Raw genomic sequence first — 19,669 nt, forward strand, 5'->3', positions numbered from 1 at the left:
CTGTCCGTCACTGCGCCAGGGGAAACATTCAGTTATTTAAAACCACGATCTCGTTGTTTTCGACTCTATTCATAGGAAAACAAAAGTATTTCTAAGATTTTTTGCGCATTCCTTCATCGAAAGAATCGTCGTTCTTACCTACAGTCTCGTGTTTTTTTACGCACGACTGAAGTGAAAATGAGGGCAGAGTTTGTGCATTGTTTTCATGAGCAGAGCATTGAGCTGGAATGATTTGATTTTATAAAACAGCAATTTTACACATAACAGAGTAGGCTGCAGCTAAACAAGGAGGAGGCCTTTACCACGGACTCATGCGCAAGGCATCATCCACCCACTGACTCAGAACAATCAGCCCTCAGAGATAAATGCCAGATTCTCTTCCTCCGAGCTTCACTCTTGTTTCTGCGTGAATGCTGTGGCTGAAGACACGCAGCCCCGAACGTGGACAGACAGGCAAAAGGAGCCGGGACAGAGTTAAGTAAATGCATGTTTTCTGTGTTTTTGTTTTTTGTGTGTGTATCTGCACTCTTTTGTGCTCGGATTTATTCATTTTTTTTTTAATTTTCTGTTTGTAATTATGCACCTTATGAAAGACCTCAATGTTATTTATGCATTATATCTGCCATAGCTGGAACTGAAAATGATTTTTGATGACTGCCATAGTACTCAAGAGCATGGATTAAGTGGCCATTACTGACACTGTTTTTGTAATTAGTGCACAAAAACTGAATATAACCTAATGTATAAATTAGAATATAGTTAAAAAGGTAGTTTATTTGTTTTACCATTTGAAAAGGGGAACTTTATACAGATTCTTTATTAATAAGTTTCAGGCATTTGTTTATTTTTATTTAGATCCAAATACACCGCAAAATCCACAAAATCTCACCAAGTATTTTTGTTCTAGTTTCTAGTGCAGATATCTTAGCACACTTGATATAAGACACAACTAACTTATGTCTATTTCTTGCTATTTCTTAGCAAGAAATAGGAGCTTATTTTAAGTAAATAAATTCTTAATATATATGAAGAGGCACTAGTACAATTGGAAGATTATTTCACTTGCATAACCAGGCAAAACTGCCTTGTTATAAGTGATATAATATAAAATGGCAATCTGGTTGGTGAGCCGATTTTAGGCTGACATTTCAGATGTTGGCTCATTCACTAACATGTTTTCCACCTAAGAGCAGTTCATAGTTAAATATGTGGCTGTTTTTAAATGCTTGCAGACTCTAATATCACTCTGGCTGGCTGAAATAAGACGAGTACACCCGTTTTCACGCTTTCCTCCCAAACACAGATGAGGCAGCAGGTGTGGGAGATCTCCTATGAGAGGTGTGTGGGCCTGTGAGCGTGACCGACTCAAACCGGGAAATGAGGACCACTCTCTCTTTGTGCGGAGGCGACGATGAAGCCTGTAGTCATCAGCGAAGCATTAGCAGGGTGGGCTGGATGAAGAGGCTGCTGTGGCTCAAGTCCAATCACTGCGGGGGCATCCACATGGACACGGAGCCCGGAGTGTGGCTCAGGAGCTTCCAGCTGCTGGACACGGAGGGACAACATGAGGTATGGCTGGATAAAGATAGTCTCGTTTGAAAACAGAGCATTATAGCTGGCTTCTTGACTTAGATACTTTGGATGGGGAATAGTTCAATAAAGGCAAAGTATCAGCATATCTTCTCTCCTAACCTGCGGTTGAGTCCTTGGTTTTTAGGTGGACCAGAGTTCGTCTTTATGATACAATCAGATTTCGATTGTACATTCACATCTCCCCAAACGAACCAGTCTGTTTCTAGGCAAATGGACTGGAGTTCAATTAAAATGGACTGAGCAAGACTGGTGTGAATGCACCTTATGTCATTATTTAAGAACCTGGTTATTAAAACTTGGTTGGTTCTTGGATTTTTGGACTTCATAGAAACACCCATTTGTGTAGCGTGCAAGGGACAACGTGACGTAGCAATAATTGAACTTGTTATCCAGAAGGATCAGTGACCCAGATCTGTACCTTCATGGACAGGCTGAGGGGGTCATGAGTTTGGCTGTGTGTTTTGTGGACTTGGAGAAAGCTCAAGGTTGTTTTTGAGGAGGTATAGCTGGAGTAAAGAAGTTGTACATTAAATGGTAATTGGATCCATTTATGCCAAATCCAAGAGCTGTGTCCACAAAAAGCCAACTTGTTCCCAGTGCAGGTTGGCTTCTGCCAAGGCTGCACCTGGAGCTCTTCATGGAGAGGATCTCAAAGCACAGTGGTGGAAAAGAGAAAGGATTGTTTGGGAACCTCAGGATTTCATCACTGAGTTTAGTAGATAATGTGATTCTTAAAGGTTGGCAGCTTTAAGGATTGAGCTTTAGCGTGCGCCACAAAAGGGTGAACCAGCTGGAATGGGAGATGGATCTTTGAGGCCATGGTTCTTGTCCCTCAACATCTAAAGACTCCAGTTTGGGAATGTAAGAAGGATGCCTCTCATTAGAGGTTTTCCAGGCACGATACTGTGGACTAGTTGGGTCTGGAAAAAGTGACTTAATTGCAATAGTTTCTCTTTTAACTTTTCCTGATATTGTGTAGCGTTATTGGAGGCACAGTCATATTTCCTTTCAGTCTGACTAGACTAGAAGTAAAAATTACTGTAAATCATTCTGTAAATCAAATGTCTGAACTAATGAAATGTCTGAACAACTTTAGTTGGTACAAATAAAGTTTTGTACCAAAAAGGCTGCCAATTTCTATATTTGTACCAAATGTAACCAGCTGGTATGGGAGACGGCTTTGTACCAAATGTAAAAATTAGTCAAGGTGAAAGAAAAGTGTAATAAATGTTCTTTACAAGTTGAACATAAGATAGAATAAAAATGTTTTTGCTATTATCCTGGATTATCATGGCGGACAGCCGGTTTGTAATGCAAATTCTTTCTTTTTTTGTCATGGGACTTCCATTATTGCGTCATTTCATATAGTTTCAGGAAACCAATAAGGAAACACAAAGTAGAAGATTTTCCAGAAAGATAGACTGCTCTTTTGTTTTAGCTGAAGGAAATACAGATTTCTTTTTTCAAATATTATTATTATTATTATTTAGAGAACTTTAACTAGTTTAGCTTCAAGATGAATGTTATAATGAAGAAGAAAATTAAATCCAAAAAATAACCAGCACATTTATGACACAACCAGGATTTAAACATGGACTACTGCAGTCGATCTTATGAGGTCAAATTATTGACGAGGCTGAAACTAAGAGGGACAAATGAACATTGTTATCTTTTGGTTTTGCACTTTCTTAGCATGTACCTGAGAGCAGACAGTAATAATGATGAGGGGAGAGTTTAGCTCAGCATGGATAGCTTGTGTTGTTCTACTGACTGGAACTTACAAATTTGCTGAACATCTTTCCAATTCTGCTTAGTCTGTTTTTTTAATGTTTGTAGTGAGTGACTCAAACCAACAAATAAAAGAAAAGGTAAAACTGATCTGATAAAACAGAAGTAAGACCTTTTCACCATAAACATGCTGGTGAGCCATAGCACATACTGCATCAGCCTTAAAGGCAAGGCAGTTGTTAATTGTTCTGAAGTTTTGGTAACGTTGTACAACTTCAACAGCTTGTCTGTGGATAAAAACAGGAGGGCCTGGTGGAGGCTTCTCTCTAAAATCAGTCAACATTTCTTTGGTTTTTGAGAAGTTATTCTTCAGAAATAAACGGTCCTGGTCATCAAGCAGAGACGAAAGAGTTTGATGTTTTTCTGCAGTCACGCTCCGGCTTCTTGGCCCGCCACCACATCAACCCTTCATGTGTCTAATTTGAACTAATTGATGTCTCTCCTGCCACTCTTTTGTTTGGCCTTTGTGAATCGCTGAGGCTAGAGAAACGTGAGAGACAGAAACTCGTTAGACAAACAAAACGCTCATTATTCATCTTTTGACTTAATGAGCAGCAGAACCCTGGCCCCGATTAAAGTTCTTCTGGTGCTGTTCAGAGATTTGCTTTTATCACGCGTACATCCACAAATCTGTGACGCAAGTGTTTACAATGTAATGAAAGGCACTAAATCTAAAAGTTTTCCCATGATGCCATCCGTGGTGTGTCATACGAGTATTTTTAGAATCAGAACCGACCTGTTTGACGTAGTACTTTGTCTTAAAGTGACAGGCAGGAATGTCAACAAGACGCTGCTTAGCATCTTTCCATTTTTATTAAAGTTTTCCTTCTTACCTACAAAGTTGGCCCACAGTCAACTTCTTTGATGCATTTGATTAACTATCATTTATCTTATATTTCTTTCTATGAATCATCTTTCTCCTGATTGATGGACATAAATAAGTAAGTACCTGGAACAAGTCCAAAGTTGTAGGTTCAGCTTTGAGTCAAATATTTTTTTTAGGTGAAATTGTTTTTATTTTGGCTCAGTCATCAAATGTCAGTATTATTTAGCTTTCTACTTGTATGTTGATGATTTCTTTTTTACTTGTAAGTTTTAACAAATTAACAAGTGAAACTAAGATCTCTATGGCAAATTATTTTTAAAACAACCATGTTGATGTTAAAAGAAAAGCAAAAGGCTAGTAAAATGCGTGTATGAATGCATAACTTTCTAACATAAAACATGTCAAGTGTAGTCTAAACTCTCTCCCAGCGGTTGGTGAAGTTAAAATTAACAGTATACACAATATAAAAGTGACAAGAGTAAATAAAATCTGTCTCTTCTGGGATAGGGTTTGAAGTTGATTACTAGGGGATAAATAACAAGTCTTAATGTTTTAATAACTTTAAAGTTTAAAATCTGTTTTATATTTTGTCTCTTTAGGTTTTGTTCCTGGGTTTAAATGACTATTTGTTATCTTAGCATGGAAACAATGAAAGTTCTTTTTATTTTTGGAAAGTTGAAAGTTTAATGACTGATCCAAAGACAATTCAACAAACAGAATCAATACCAATCAGTGAGAATACAGCAAACCAATGAGAGTGTTTGTCACCGCTGTTGTAAAATCTATGCGCATGATTTACAGTCCACTAGATGCATCATAGAAACCCAGCTGAATGATTTTAGCTTGTAAACAAAGTTAATCGCCGCACTTCCCATTTTCAGTGACAGGATAGGCATCTATATCTCAGCAGGAGGACGACGCTGTGCTTATGTCCAGCAGACATCCTGCAAGCCGCTGTTAGAGTAAGCACTTTTTGTTATTGGTTTCTTTTTTAGTAAATGGAATAAAATGTGGAATAAATGTAAAATATTTTAGATAAAGGAAGTTGTACTTTGTTTTGCGTCTATTTTTCACAGTAAGACTTGGGGAAGTGGGGAATTCACAGCATAGTTACTGAATTAATGCAGTCAATAAACTGTTTAACACAGTCATTACTGTGGATGCACAGAGTGTATGATAATTCTTATTTTGTCCTAATTTTCAGTAAGTTTTGGGTCACGCCTAGAACACATCCTCATCACCACATGCCAGACTCACCTAAACTGACTGACTTTAATGCAGAAAAGTCTTGACTCTATTCTGAGCTCCCTTCAGATGGAGGTTTTCACTCTAATTACACACTTTTAGTGGTTTCAATTGTAATGGAATAAACAAATAGTTATCATACTTAGTAGAATCCTGGTCAGTCCACTGAGGAAGCTCATTTCAGCTGCTTTTATGTGGCTGGCTGTCTAAAGTGGTGACTAAATAATGTTTCACCTGAAAAGTCAGAGAGAGAATTAGAGAAGACATGCAACTGTGGCTCCTTTCCTGGCATTTTTATTTTTTGTTTTTGAACATGGAGTAGCTACTGAACAGTATATGTTATATTCCAGTGAAATAGGTTTTCCCTTTATTTTAAAAGTTGAATGAATTGATAGGTTTTGCTTTATTCCTCATTTAAAACTGATGTTTAAACAATTGAGGGGATTTACACCGTTATTTCAGGTACTTCAACTACTATTATCAGTTTGCTGTCAGTATAATAATAGTCCTCCAAACAATGCCAGTAGTTTCAGTATCAACATCAGCACACCTGCTGTCATCTGCTCCTAACCGCTTATTGGTCAGCCTGGACTGGCCCCGCCCACACCTGCTTCCTGGCTCCGCCCACCTCATACAAAACGTTGTTGCAGACTTCTTTCTCCTCAGTATCTCGGTGCTTTACGAGGAGATCAACCTGTTGAATCATTTTTAATATTTTCGTTAGTTTTGATAACATGGATGTTTTAAGTTTACTTCAAAGTCGAGTCCACAGTCGGAGAAAGCGGCTCTATTCCTAACTACCCGCAGTTTACGTTGAGATCCAGGAGCAAAACTAAGAAGGATTTATTCACCGCATCTCTTGTCAAAACATGGGAAAATGGCAGTTATCGATGGTATGTAAATTTAACTTTAGTTATTTGACCTTTAAGCAAAACCAGGAATCTTAATTGTGTTTTTATGTTCGTGTGAGCCTGAGTGTTTCTGTTGACGTGCTGACAAATGCTTGCATTGACTTGACAGGGTTATAAATCACTGCACCGCCGTGCTGAACGCTCTGGTTGCAACTTGTTGCACACTTTGCTTCTCTAATACATGTGTGCCAAAATAAGACTTCATGTACAACGACATGTTGCCAACCAGTGCTCATACGAAGCCAGGAAAGCTGACTTTTTTTAGTTAAATTATTTCACTTCATGGTCATCCTTGCGTTTAATTTAGTCAACATTTGTTAGAAAATAATGCCTGATTATGTGTATTATTCATTTGTCGAGGAACATATAAATATCAACTTGTCTGACTGGAGATTATGTGTAGATGTGTTTTAAAACCACCAATCTAAAATTGCAACTTTCTTCATACGTTTAGTGTAACAGGTATAATGCAGTACAGTTTGTGCAAGTTTTATTTTTAAACAGTATTGGTGTTTGTAAGGCTCTTGACAATATGAATTTATAGATTTATTGTCAAAACGCCTGTGGGGAATTCTGAAATACTTAATTCCAATACATTTGATCAAATATTGTAATAAAATATCCAGTCCCTGTGGTGTAATGTGAGATTGAGCCTGATGCAGTACCCTGTTTAATTAAACCGATGCAGAGGAAATGAACAGATTCTAACATGGGGAATCTAACAGTGTCTGTGTTTTAAAAACATAAGTGGCATCAATGAACCGTTGAGTCATCGGTTACTTTGCAGTTTCTGTCCTCTCCTAGTACTTAAAGCTGCGTCAAGGAATATTAAGAATGAGAACCATCCATGTACAGTTTCACCTAAATCCAATTCCAAGTACATCTTATAAAGCAGCTCCATGTTTATGGAAAACATTTTTATTTTGTGCTAATTTTCCCTCAGTGTTTGTGTTGACTCAATTTCATTTTTTTTTTTAAATTTTTCTTTCCTGCAGGAACCAGTGCAGGAGTGGGGCGAGGAGGAGGAGGACGGGGCCATTTTTGGGATCACCCTTCGAAGGGAGCCCGCCCCGCCGGGCTCCGACTCCCCTGACCTCTCGCCGGCCTTCGGCTGTGTCCAGTACCACACGGTGAAGGTTCGCAGGCTGAAGGCCGCCACCTTGGAGCGCCTGGTGTCCCACCTGCTGGACGCAGAGCACCGGGAGCCCGACTTCATCCGGGTGTTCTTCTCCATGTACCGGGCCTTCACCTCCACCGGCGCCTTCATCGAACTGCTGTTTCAGAGGTGAACTTGTGGGCTTTCACTGAACTGAGGCGGGTGCTAACAGAAACCATGAGGGCCCAGTCAGCAGCTATATGAGCTCATTGTTGCTGCTTGATTTAGACTGATCTGTTTAACAGAAAACAGTCAGTGTGCAGGAGGGGCGAAAAAACAATAGTTTGACATTTTCTACAAGTCATCCTAATCCTACATTGTTTGTGAATATCAATTTATTCATAAGTTGTCTGGAAAAGCATGAAATTTGATAAGAGTATTTTTCTAGCTAGGATAAGTACTGATGAAGAAAATAACCGAATTGGGGGAAAAAAAAAAAAATCAGCTTAAGACTTTATTCCCAACTGGATCGTACAAAGGTTGTTCAGCCTTGCACCTTCACTTTCTTCTGTCCTTCCATTGTTACGTTCTTCCCTCCTTTTTATAATTTTTTTTCTTCCTTTTTGTCCTTATTTTCTTAAATAATGCCTCTTAGAAGAGGGTGATACAGAGTTAGAATTTTATCACACCACTTACTTAAAGAAACAGGATTTAAATGCTCTACTAGTTACATTCAATATTTTCAAATTCACAGATTTTTGTGGAACAAATTCTGGAGAAAAAAACAGAGATACTGTAAAATACTGTCAGTTTCGTTTTAACATCATTAATTGAAATTTATCAATAACAGTAAACGATACAGTATTGCCCACTCCAATACCCCCCATGTCTTGTACCGCCTTTCTTCACTTGTGCCCTTCTTTTCTTGCATCCTCCCTTCCTTCCTGGTGTCCAGTCTTTCCTTGTGCTCTTCCTTAATTGTGCTTTCATTCACCATTCCTTGTGTTTTTCTTTCCTTTGTGTCCTTTATTCCTTCCTTCCTTTTTTTTAAGGCTTCATAATATATAAATCGATCTTGGTGGATTATAATGTTTTATAATTTAATCAGGAATAAAAATTTTACATTTACGATTTTAAAAACAGCCGTGCCATAACAGAACCTCCTCTTATCTGGAGCTGTGACGCAGAGATGTTCGCTGTATTTGCTTTCAAACTTTTCTGACATTGATTTATTTCCCCAGCTTGTAGCAATTTTTAGGGAGGTCATCACTGCCGTCAAACGTTAGCGCAGCGTCTGCGTCAGAAGGGTTTATGACTGGCCAGATGCGCGTATCAGTTTTCAACACAGACAGCAGTTTACCAGCTTCCTCACGGCCCATCAGCTGTTCTCAGAACAAATCTCTGCTGGTTTCTAGGGCAGGCTTTATCGTCACGAGGTAAACAAAGCTTCCTGAGCTTTGTTGTATTGTGAGCGCTTCATGACTACACCCTCCACGCCCAGCGGCGTACCTGGTTTGATTTTTTATTTTTTTTTTCCCTGCTGGAATGTCTTAGAAAGAGCCTTTCATTACATTTTGTCCTGAAGCGACTCCTAAAAGGCCTAAAAAGCCTTTGCACGTCTTGCTGCAAAAGCTTCAAACAGCTGCTTGCTTTAATTGGTGCACTGGTAGATTTATTGTTCGTCAGACAGCCGCCCTCATCGGAGCTGTGCTGGTGGCGGCAGGCTTCCTGTAAGCTTCAGTGGACGAGGTCGCGGCAAACTGGAAAAGGTGTTATCCCAACAGGATTTAATACAGGATGTTCCATTTCTATCACTGTCATTAGATTATACAACTCTGCTGCTTACTCATCACTGGTGTCAATTTTATTACAATTGTGAACTCTTAAAGATGCATTTAAACTTTTTTTGGAGTGGTTAAACAACTTTAGCCAGATTTCAACAGATTAGCTGCTGATTGAAGTCAAGTTTAAAAATTTTGTCGTGGAACCTAGTTTTTATAAATTCCTTTTCTACAAAGCATAGGTGGTGAAATGGGCCCCCATCATGATGCAGCTTCTGCCATGCTTGACAATGGGTCCAGCGGTGTTGGGTTTTATATTTGTGCTTGAAGGAGTCCATTTTAGGTCAGACGTGTCTTTCTAGGTCAGTGCTGGCCTTTTGAAACCAGCTTCACTGGCCTTCCTACATCATATGGATTTCATTTCAGACATTTGGTTGGTGTTTCAATGAGAGGATGATCCTAAACAAACATCCACGGTGGTTTTGGTGTACCATGTCAGGCCACAAAAAAGTTGCCGCTTGGATCTAACTGGCTAAATGGGTCAGATCCTCCTACTGGGTAATTACTGCATAGACAGTTATCTTTCAGTTGGCAACAACTAAGTCTGTGTTAAGAAGGATCAAATAGTTGGCATCAAACAGAAAAAAAAACCTTTAATGAGTTGCAAGATCTGCTAAAATTGGGTAAAAAACTGACCAAGGCTTTGTTAAAAACTGGAAGTCAAGTGGAGAATCCTAAAAACACGTGACTGGTGGTCATTAAACTGTTTGGTGAAAGCAAATAAAGGAGAAATAACAGAACACAGGGCTGTTTTTAATAGTGACAGAGCATTTCTACCATATAAGCCTGTGTTGTGCTCTAGAGCTTCTGTTGTTGGTCAGGTCCATCATGAGGTCAGCCGACTACCTGAGTAAACTAAATGACCAGGTTATATTCCAAGATGACGTCTCAAATTGTGGTAGAGTGGTTCAAGGAACAGGAGACGTCTTTCTCACATGGTTCGGCCACCAGAGTCCAAATCTGAAATGTCCCTGCCCTCAAACCTTCTGAAAAACGTTTGTAAAAAACATTTGCTCAAAGCTTGTGAACTAATATGTTTTATTGAGCTCCACTAAATCTTTTAAAGTAAATCAACCCACTTCAAAGAACTTGCTGATGCAACTTGCTAGGGGGGTCTTATCCAAATATTAGTTGTTGATCTATAAATTTGAGTCTGTATGAAAAATAATAGTTGAAAAACATAAATGAAATAGCCAAGTTCGTCATATGAGTGTTTGTGTACGTCTGATTGCCACTAAATATTATACTGTAGTTTCCCATAAGCTGTATTTTATCAGCAACATGAGCATTGCTCCACGTCTGTTAGTTTTTTAATTGTTTTCAATCGCATATCAATACCATAAACATCAGGATCTTGTTGTAAAACTGCAGCTCAGTTTCTGCGACGCAGACAACATGGAGCGATACTTTAGTTTTACTGCACCTATGTTTTATGGCAGGGTTATAAATCCCAGAGGAAGACGGGTCTCTGTTTACGCTCTGTGCCAAGGCCAACATCTCTGTGGGGATGGAGGAGTGTTGCAGGACATTTCCACAGGATGGACAGCCTGGCCGTTCTGCTGTAGTGGTCTCTGTTGTTTACAGGATGATTTCTGTCACTACTTAGCTGCCATGTTTTTTTTTTTCTTTTATCTGATGATGTCTTGATTTATAGTTCAGCTGATAAGCTTTACCGTTTCCTTTTCCCTTCAGAGACAAAGCGCTTGCTAACTTGGACAACGCAGTCAGTCTGCACAGGTGAGTTCAGTCCCAGCTATCCTGGCTTCAACATCAGAGCTTCATCAGCTCACCTGCACAACAATCAGCTGTGACTTAATTTCTAAGCTTTACGTGTTTTGTTCCTCCCTCTGCTGCTCTTCAGTCCTGCTCTGCCGGTGGTCCGGCTGTGGCTGGAGGAATACAGCACCGACTTCCAGGACCCGCCTCAGTATCAGGCCTTGAGGCTGCTGTGTTCCCACCTACGCCATCGACTCTGCTTCAGACGTTTGCTTTCGACTGCTGAGGCTTTGCTCAAGAGACTCCAGGAACAAGGTAGTGGCATGCACAATTGAACAAAGAAAAAAACCAATCAGTCTTTTCAACTCAACTTTGTGTCGATCCATCTCACAAAATCCAGACAAGACTAAGGAGTAGGTTCTGCGAAGCCCTGTAGCGACCTGCTGATCATTCATTTCTCTCGTTCATGTTGTGTTTTGACAGATTGCCGCCGCTCCGTGTCAGAACACCTCAGTGCATCCCTGCAGCGCTGCAAACTCGGCGATGGAGGAGAAATGTCCTCTAAACCAGACAAACACAACTTCCTGGACTTTCCAGTTAGAGACGTAGCAGAGCAGCTCACCAGATTGGACGCCGTATGTAACACGCACACAAATCCACAGTCTTTGATGGAGTTTGATTGATGGATTAATCTCGTATGACTTCTCCTTAATGTCCCCACCAATCCTGCAGGAGCTGTTTGTGAAAGTGGAGCCGTTCCACTGCCTGGGCTGCATCTGGTCGCAGCGTGACAAGAAGGAAAACCGCAATCTGGCGCCGACGGTCCGAGCCACCATTTCCCAGTTCAACGCAGTGACGAATCGTGTCATCACTTCCCTCCTCTGCCCATCCTCACCCAGCCCATGCACTTCCTCTCCCGTCTTGTCCCCTTCCTCGACCTCCACCTTTCTGTACCCGTCTTCGGCACCCGGCTCGCCTCGCGGCTCGCACGCCAGTCCGGTTCACAGGGCGCGCGTCATCGAGTGGTGGATCGCCGTCGCACAGGTCAGGATCCAGACAAATCGCCACAAAGTTCAACAACAGTTTATGTTGACCTGCAGAGTAAGCAGCATTGTTTCTCCACAGGAGTGCAGACAGCTGAAGAACTTCTCGTCTTTGAAAGCCATCCTGTCCGCCCTGCAGTCAAACGCCGTGTACCGCCTCAAGAGGACCTGGGCCGCTGTGAGCAGGTGTGCTGATGTTTTCAGAAAGCGTCAGGATTATGACTCCGAGAATCTGGATTAACCAATGAATTGAATATTTCTTTTAGGGAAAGCATGACCGTCTTTGATCACCTGTGTGAGACGTTTCCCGATGAGAACTGTGTCCTCACAAACGGAGAGATACTAGTTGAGGTAAACATGTTTTTCATCCTCATACATGTAAGAAACTTGGATTGAAACATCAAATTTTAAATTGGCTTCACTCTCAAATAACATGGAATACAAATGAAGAACAAATCTGGTATATTCTTTAAATGTTGTTTCAGCAGAACTGAGCTGCATTTCAGCAGAACTGAGCTGCGTTTATCAGAAAACCCTTATCTGACAATTGTGATAACCACTGAAAAGTTGCACTCTAGTAACCCGACATAAACTTATCTGACAAAGTAAAACTGCTTGTGTTTGCAAGTAACTGGAGCAGAAAGTCCCAATTCTGACCATGTAAAGAGAAATGATTCCTGCCAAGGATTTAGTTTGTTACAGAACACCACAGCTGAATTTTTGGCTTAATAATAAGGCGTCTGATTTTGCTGCCCATGTTTTTCACTCGAACAAGAGGAAAAACAATCAATCAGCTTCACTGATCACAATTTCATGCTGATTTCTGACCTCCGGGTTTTGGTTTTTGCAAAAATTTTGGTTGATTCTGATTTCTTTCTTTTTAATTGTCAAAATAAAAGAAAATACAAAAATAACACTGAAAAGATTTTATTCTCACGACCCCCGCTGTGAAAAATCAATGATTTATATCTTGAGTTGGTTGAACGGTTGCCGTAATACAGCATTTTAAACAGCCTTTAGCGTCTTATATTGGCGATTTTCAAATTTTGCACAGCTAGCATCAAAAGGGAGAAGTCTCTATGCTCATCCTGTTGGGAATGTAGATTTTTTCCTTAACTATGAGGTTTCCAAAAGGCTGAAGTATTTAAAAATCCAGGTTGATGGCTGATAAAATGGAACAATTTTGCTGTAATCCTTCCAGCTTTCCTGTTATGTTGAAAATTTGACTATCTCAGTTTTCCCTACTTTCCTCTAAAGGTAGTCTGTGAAAGACAAAAAAAAAGCACCTAAGAGATATTTTATTACTATGTTAGAAAAAAACACAAATTTTTATAAAGCGATGTTGTCTTTTGCAACAACTCTGTTTTCAGGGAAGCAGCTTATCACGCATACATTTGTTTTGGTTTTAAACACTTCTCCACCATAAAGGTGTTGTTTATTTTTTGTTGTTGTTTAAATATCTGTCTTTTCAATTGAAAAAAATAACCACTGTCTTAAATTTTATTTTATACTGGGACGTTTTGAAATTTTATAGCTCTTATGATTGAGTGCTTATGTTCAATATATTTCCAGGTTATTTTTAATTTTGATTAAAACGGTCTCAATGAAAATCCCAGAGGTTTTAACACCTCGGCATATTCATCTATAGAAACCCCGTGAGCCAGCTGTGACTGGACATATCCAGTTCAAACCAAAGAAACTTCCAATAGAACCAGTCCTGGGAATGGCTGGTCTGGATGGGAGCAGAGCAACAAAAGAATATTGAGAAGCGGCTTTATGTAAGCAAATGCACAACAGGAAGGAATTGGGTGAAACTGCTCTGACTTGAGGAGTTTCATTTATCATCTCTGTGCAAAGACGAGGGCCGATGCTGAATCTGGGACGGCAACAAATAAATCACTAGATCCTGCATGTTTTATTTAATGCTGAAGAGCAAGCAGACATTTCTCTGAAACTGCAGCTTTCCTCAACACATAACATCCATTTGTTGGTTGCCAGGTGAACTTTTTTTATTGCTCAAGGTGTTTCACATATTAGATAACTTTTCACCTTTTCTTTTGTTACTGTGAGCAACAGCCGATAAGGATGTGGATTTAGTGACTCTACAGTCAGATACTCCAGTTTTTATAAAACCTGCCCTCTAATGTTGCACAATGGCTGAAGCTAAACTGGTCATGTTGCACCCTCCCACATCCCCCGCTCCACTCAGCCGTGCAGGAAACGATTATATAACGCGTCCACTTGTTGTCGCCTCGCTTTGATTCACGAGCGTTGACACGACTCTTGTCCTCTCCCTGTAACAGAGGAGTCATCGTGAAAGCAGTGCCGCACATAGCTGTAAGTCATGACTGCGTCTAGACCCACTGTGAAAGGAAACCCCGCGATTTGCTCTGAAATTCCCTTTCACTTCCCAAATTTCAGTTCTGACCACTGAAATAGAATAAATGTGTCAGCTGGTAGAGAAATGTGTGACATAAAGTCTTTAAATGTCTTCCTGAATCATCAGATCCACTTCCCTTAAGCTGATTTTGTGTTTTAAGCTTCCTCCTCTTCTTTTTGTGCTTGAAAATGGAAAATGTTTACAAGTTCAGCACAAAGGTAAAGGAATTAAAAAAGTGATTCCTACATTTATTATAAATATTGCAGGCTGGTGGTTGTGGAAAATGTTTCGCATCATATTCAATGTTTCAGACAGAGCAGCAAATGTGTTGTTTAAAATACTTTTATTTTATGAAGAAATGAAAACCTCAGGTCAGAATATTTTATATTTCTAGTTTTTTTTCTGTGTGTGCATCATGCATAATGTTTGTTTTCTCCCTCAGAGCTTCAGCTGCGGTGTGGTGCCGTACCTGGGGACGTACCTGACGGTCCTCACCATGTTGGACACGGCGCTGACCGACACTGTGGAGGTCGGTTCTTTTCCTACTCTTCTCTAGGGTCCAATTCAGAGCTGTCTGGTCCCATTATAACTTTGGTTATTTAATTTTTTTACAGGAGAATCTCATCAACTTTGAGAAACGGAGACGGGTAAGTTCTGCCCCCTAGTGGCGCTTCATAGGAATATCTGTTTGAATAAATTGAAAGAATTGTGGTTTGCAGCACTCCTACTATAAGTGAATGGATCTTTAACAGTCAAACGTTTCATTTATATTTTCAATCAAAATTGACTAAAAAGAGCTTCAGACTCTGTAAAGAGTGTGGATACTTCTGGCTTTTTATGACTGGTTCAGAATTTGATTTATTATCATCAGTTTTATATGTTTCATGGATTATTCAGTGCTTTTAACTTTGCTTCCTTTAGGAGTATGAGATCCTCTCTCAGATTCGACAGCTGCAGGCTTTCTGCTCCCACTACAGCCTCTCGGTGAACTCTGACCTCACAGCCTGGCTCCAGGCTCACACTCTGCTCACGGAGCAGGAGAGGTAAAACCAGGAAAACAAAACGGTTTTAATGAAGGTTTCACCAAACCCTGCAATGTCTCATGTTGTCTTTTTGTTTCCGTAGCTACGAGCGGTCTCGGGACCTGGAGCCTCCTGTTGACCCCTGCCCCAGCTCTCCCAACTCTTGGAGCCGCCGTCTGCTGGCCAATAAGCTCGCTTTGTAAGTTTTGAAAGATCAGCTGTCAAAACTCAAATTAACTACTGGTTGCTGTCAGTTTTTTTAGAGTAACTTGTTTTGTGTGTTTTATGTGCAGGTTGCGAACATCGCACTCGGATCAGATCAGCGTGTCGTCGTCTGGGTCCAGTGGTTCAGACCTGGAGGACCTCTCCACGCCTCAGCCTTCACCCTTCAGGCTCAAACTGAAGGTAAAAGAGCCCAAGCAGGTGTCCAGACTCCTGCTTGGGCTCCAATAAACTCACATTTTCTCCCTTGGCTTCAGTCTCTCCCAGGCTCGCTTCACAACGTAGCGGAGGACTTCTCCATGTCTTCCTCGTCCTCACCGAGACTCTCCAGCTCATCCTGCTGCTCCTCGCAGCCTGACCTCTCCTCTTCTTCTCTGGCGCTCAGCCCAGAGTCGTCCTCCTCATCGTCGTCGTCTTCATTACAGTCCACCTGCTCTCCTCAGGCCGTGCTGCCTCTCTACAACAAACAGATCGCAGACTCGTGTATCATCAGGGTCACGGTGGAGTGTGTCAGCAACGGAAACGTCTACAAGAGCATCCTGGTACGTTGACCAAACTACTGGAGATCTGTTTCAGTCAGAAAAAAAATAAAACCTATTCTTGCTTTTATTCTGTTATGGTTGCCAATTATAAGGACCACTCAATTTAGAATTTACTTCAAAATAATGAAATGACATTGTTGAGAATTAATTAGAATTTTTAAAGAAATTATTATTGTTGAGCAGTGTTTGCTTGAACAAAATAAAAGACAAAGGAATAATTCACTTTTTTATTTCTGTCAATTTTTCTGTATGAGTAACAAATTAAGAATGAAATGAAGTTTATTACTGTTATTGTAATGGTAGCGGACAATGTAATATTGTACATTAAAAACAATTTAAAAATAATTGCAATATTTTCTGAATGCACCAATATACAAATTTGGGCCGATGTTGATATCAGATATTAATGTTGCTGCAATTTCCGATATTTACAGACATTACATACTGTATATATTTCACTAATCTTTAAAATAGAAACTGCCTCTCTGCTTCGGTTAACTTCCCACAATTCTTTGCTGCATCAATCTCATGACTAAACAAATACCACGACCAACCTCCTCTACTCCAGAAACAAAAAGCAAGATAAAAATAATATTGGTCATTAATATCAACCCAATCTGATACCAATTGGTTGAAAAATAACTAACATCAGCCAACATATTAGTGTGGATATATCATGCGTTCCTAATTTATTCATTTGTATTTGTTCTGTAGTTGCAAATTAAACATTAAGATAATTAAGCTAATATCAGGATTGAGTTTTCTATCCAGTAACTACATTGGAGAAGTCTTCCTGTTTTCTGTGCAGCTGACCAGCCAGGACCACACGCCGCAGGTGATCCAGAGAGCTCTAGAGAAACACAACATGGAGGACTTCAGGAGCAGCGACTTCGGCCTCTACCAGCTGCTCAACCATGGGAGAGGTGACCATCTGCACTTCAGTCTGTCTGAATAGCTGGAATATTTCTGCTTAGATCATTATTAATATTACAGGTTCCTATCGGACCACTGTTCCCTTCTAAACTAAACAACTTTTAAACTGCTTGTATAAAAAGTATTGTTTTAATTGAATTCAGTATTTAAACAAAAACAAAGTCTTGTTCAAAAAGTTCTTGATTTTGTTGTTCTTGCTGCCAAAAAAAAAAAAAAAAAACTAAAGATTTTCTGAATCAAATCTAGACGACACAGGACACACCGAGCAACTCCTCACATGTGTTTTGTTTTCCTCAGAGCTTCACATTCCTGACAATGCCAACGTCTTCTACGCCATGTGCACCTCGGCCAACTACGACTTTGTGCTGCGGCAGCGCTGGAGGAGCCACGGGAAACAGTTTGGCTCCTTCTCCAGCCCCGGCGCTCGACCCAGGGGCCGGCACGTCAAATGAATGACAAGCTTCTGCACAGGCCGAATATTTACTGACTGACTGCATCTCCTCGTCTGTGTCAGAAGACCCGAGATGCATCCGAGGCTCCTCCTCGTTTCTGTTCATCACCGCAAAGACCGTCAGTGTGTCTGACTGACTCTGACTGAAGAATAACTCTGAGCAGTTCTCACTTTACCAGCAGAGCGAGAGAAAACCTGCTCTGTGAGAGGAGAGATGACACCAGAATAATCCAGATGTTCATCCAGGATTTCTAGTAGTGTGGGATATTGGACGGTAGTGGGATCTGAATCCCATGTGGAGGAAATCATCAGCAGTCCTGAGTTTGACTCATCAGTGGAAACTCCTGAATGACTACAGAAGCATTTTTGCTTCACCCAGATAATCTGAAAGCGTAACAAGAGCTGCTGACGTTCACTGGTTAGCGAGTTCGGACAGATCAAATATGAAACCAGACCATGTTTTTATATTTGTAACACTCCTTGGATACAGAAACATTGTCCTGAGAGAAACTCATGAACATTCACATGTCTTTTAGTTGAAATTTTAAATATTTTATACACTCTAAATGTAATTTTAACTGTTTAAATTATTTAACACACTTCAGTATTCATGTGTCAGAGCAATGGTGGCACAATGTGCTGCAACAACACAAAAATATCAAGGTTTTTTTTGACTAGTTTCTAGTGCAAATATATTAGTCCACTTGAAGTAAGACAAAACTAATCTACAACTAACTTTAGCAAGATACAGAAGCTTGTTTTAAATCAATAATTCCTTAATATGGATGACACAATACTGGTTCCACTGGCAGATTACTTCACTTATAACAAGAAAATGTCCCCCTGTTATAAGTAAAATAACTTGCCAGTGGAAATAGTACTTTTTTCAAATTAATGTTAAAGAATTATTGACTGAAAAACTCTGTCACCTTGCTGAAAAGTTAGGGGTTTTTTTATTTTTAAAGGGTACTAAGACATTTGCACTAGAAACTAGACAAAAAAAAATGCTATGCGAGTTTGTTTTTGCAGTGTGAGAAAATGTTTGAGCCTGTTTTTATTCTGTTACGATCTGACCTGTATTGATAAGGTACAGAAAGCGGGAAGATCTTCCCAGTAACAGCTCCTCTGGTCCTTTTTAAAACAAAACCAGAGTTATGAAGGATTTTCACGTTGATTTGAATTTTGTAAATGTCTCAGCCTTCCAAGTTGTAGGTTTCAGTTGGACTGCAGCGATTTATTGAGCGCATGTAGATTTGTTGCTAAAAAGATTCCTGTCATGTGTAGGATCTAGCAAACACCTGGGTTAATATATGGAGGAGTTTGGTTTTTGATTTTTGTGCCTAAATCTGACATAAAACCTTGATTTACTACAGTTCTCATAAGCTCCACCCATATTTGTTTCAGTTTAAATGAAAGTTTTTTTTTTTCTGTAGTGGTCAAATGAAGGAACATCCTGCTGATTTCAAGTGGTTTTGGTCTCTAACCTCGTCTGAATTGTGTAATTGTTTTATATTTTGCTGAGTCAGTGATGTAAAAAGCTGCTGGTCATTTGAAGGATGCACAGTGTGACCCTCGGCTGCTTCGCTGTTTCTGATCTGAGGGAAGGCTCTCGTATGTGAGAAGACGTGTTTCTGCATGTGACCTGAGCGACGTCTTCAGTTTGAAAAGCTGCTGCAGTTTGAAGACATTCAGCCGAAGTTTTGACGACAAAAAGGGCTGAAATCTGCAGTAAAGAAGAAATCGACGACTTCTGCCGCTTGTTCCTCCATTCGTTGTGCAGTATTATGTTCATGCATTTGACTTACTTATATTGTCACTTTATAAACATGTTTTTATTGTTTTTTTTAAGAGATGTTTTATTTTTGTTTAATCTAAGCACATGATGTACATATTTAGTATTAAATATATTCACTAATAAAGCAAGTCTACAGTTCTACGCTTTGCTTTTTTTATTTGTGACATTGGGCGCGCACACTTTGATATTTGGTTGAGGCAAATTTAAAATCACTTTCATTATTTAGTTTTACTGCCTCTCTCCCTCGACCAAAAGTTCTTCAAAT

General features: G+C 39.9%; 1 protein-coding gene across 3 annotated transcripts; it reads left to right on the forward strand.

The window, feature by feature from the left end:
- The first annotated feature begins 216 nt into the window (after positions 1–216).
- rgl3 (ral guanine nucleotide dissociation stimulator like 3) lies at positions 217–18,431 on the forward strand. 3 transcript variants are annotated; one of them, XM_023333049.1, is made up of 17 exons: positions 217–473; positions 1,304–1,569; positions 7,359–7,648; positions 10,993–11,037; positions 11,162–11,331; positions 11,500–11,651; positions 11,749–12,060; positions 12,142–12,245; positions 12,326–12,410; positions 14,882–14,968; positions 15,054–15,086; positions 15,361–15,482; positions 15,565–15,660; positions 15,755–15,866; positions 15,941–16,225; positions 17,034–17,148; positions 17,456–18,431. In XM_023333049.1, exons 2-17 carry the CDS (start codon positions 1,378–1,380, stop codon positions 17,608–17,610), a joined length of 2,355 nt encoding a protein of 784 aa, XP_023188817.1. In that variant the 5' UTR covers positions 217–473; positions 1,304–1,377; the 3' UTR covers positions 17,611–18,431. The 3 variants fall into 3 exon arrangements, with proteins under 3 accessions (XP_023188817.1, XP_005797346.1, XP_023188818.1); XM_005797289.2 differs by lacking the exon at positions 217–473 and having other exon boundaries at positions 946–1,569; XM_023333050.1 differs by lacking the exons at positions 217–473; positions 1,304–1,569 and adding an exon at positions 6,135–6,345.
- Positions 18,432–19,669: the final 1,238 nt, after the last annotated feature.

This window comes from Xiphophorus maculatus, chromosome 5 (assembly GCF_002775205.1).
Source record: "Xiphophorus maculatus strain JP 163 A chromosome 5, X_maculatus-5.0-male, whole genome shotgun sequence".
In the NCBI taxonomy this organism is placed as follows: Eukaryota; Metazoa; Chordata; class Actinopteri; order Cyprinodontiformes; family Poeciliidae; genus Xiphophorus; species Xiphophorus maculatus.

Excerpts from the sequence above, each read along its gene's own strand:
- rgl3 (XM_023333049.1), top strand. The coding sequence starts at position 1,378 with ATGAGGACCACTCTCTCTTTGTGCGGAGGCGACGATGAAGCCTGTAGT. Across the intron at positions 11,332-11,499 it reads CAAGAGACTCCAGGAACAAG|ATTGCCGCCGCTCCGTGTCA; the intron begins GTAGTGGCATGC and ends GTGTTTTGACAG. Across the intron at positions 15,661-15,754 it reads CTGGCCAATAAGCTCGCTTT|GTTGCGAACATCGCACTCGG; the intron begins GTAAGTTTTGAA and ends TTTTATGTGCAG.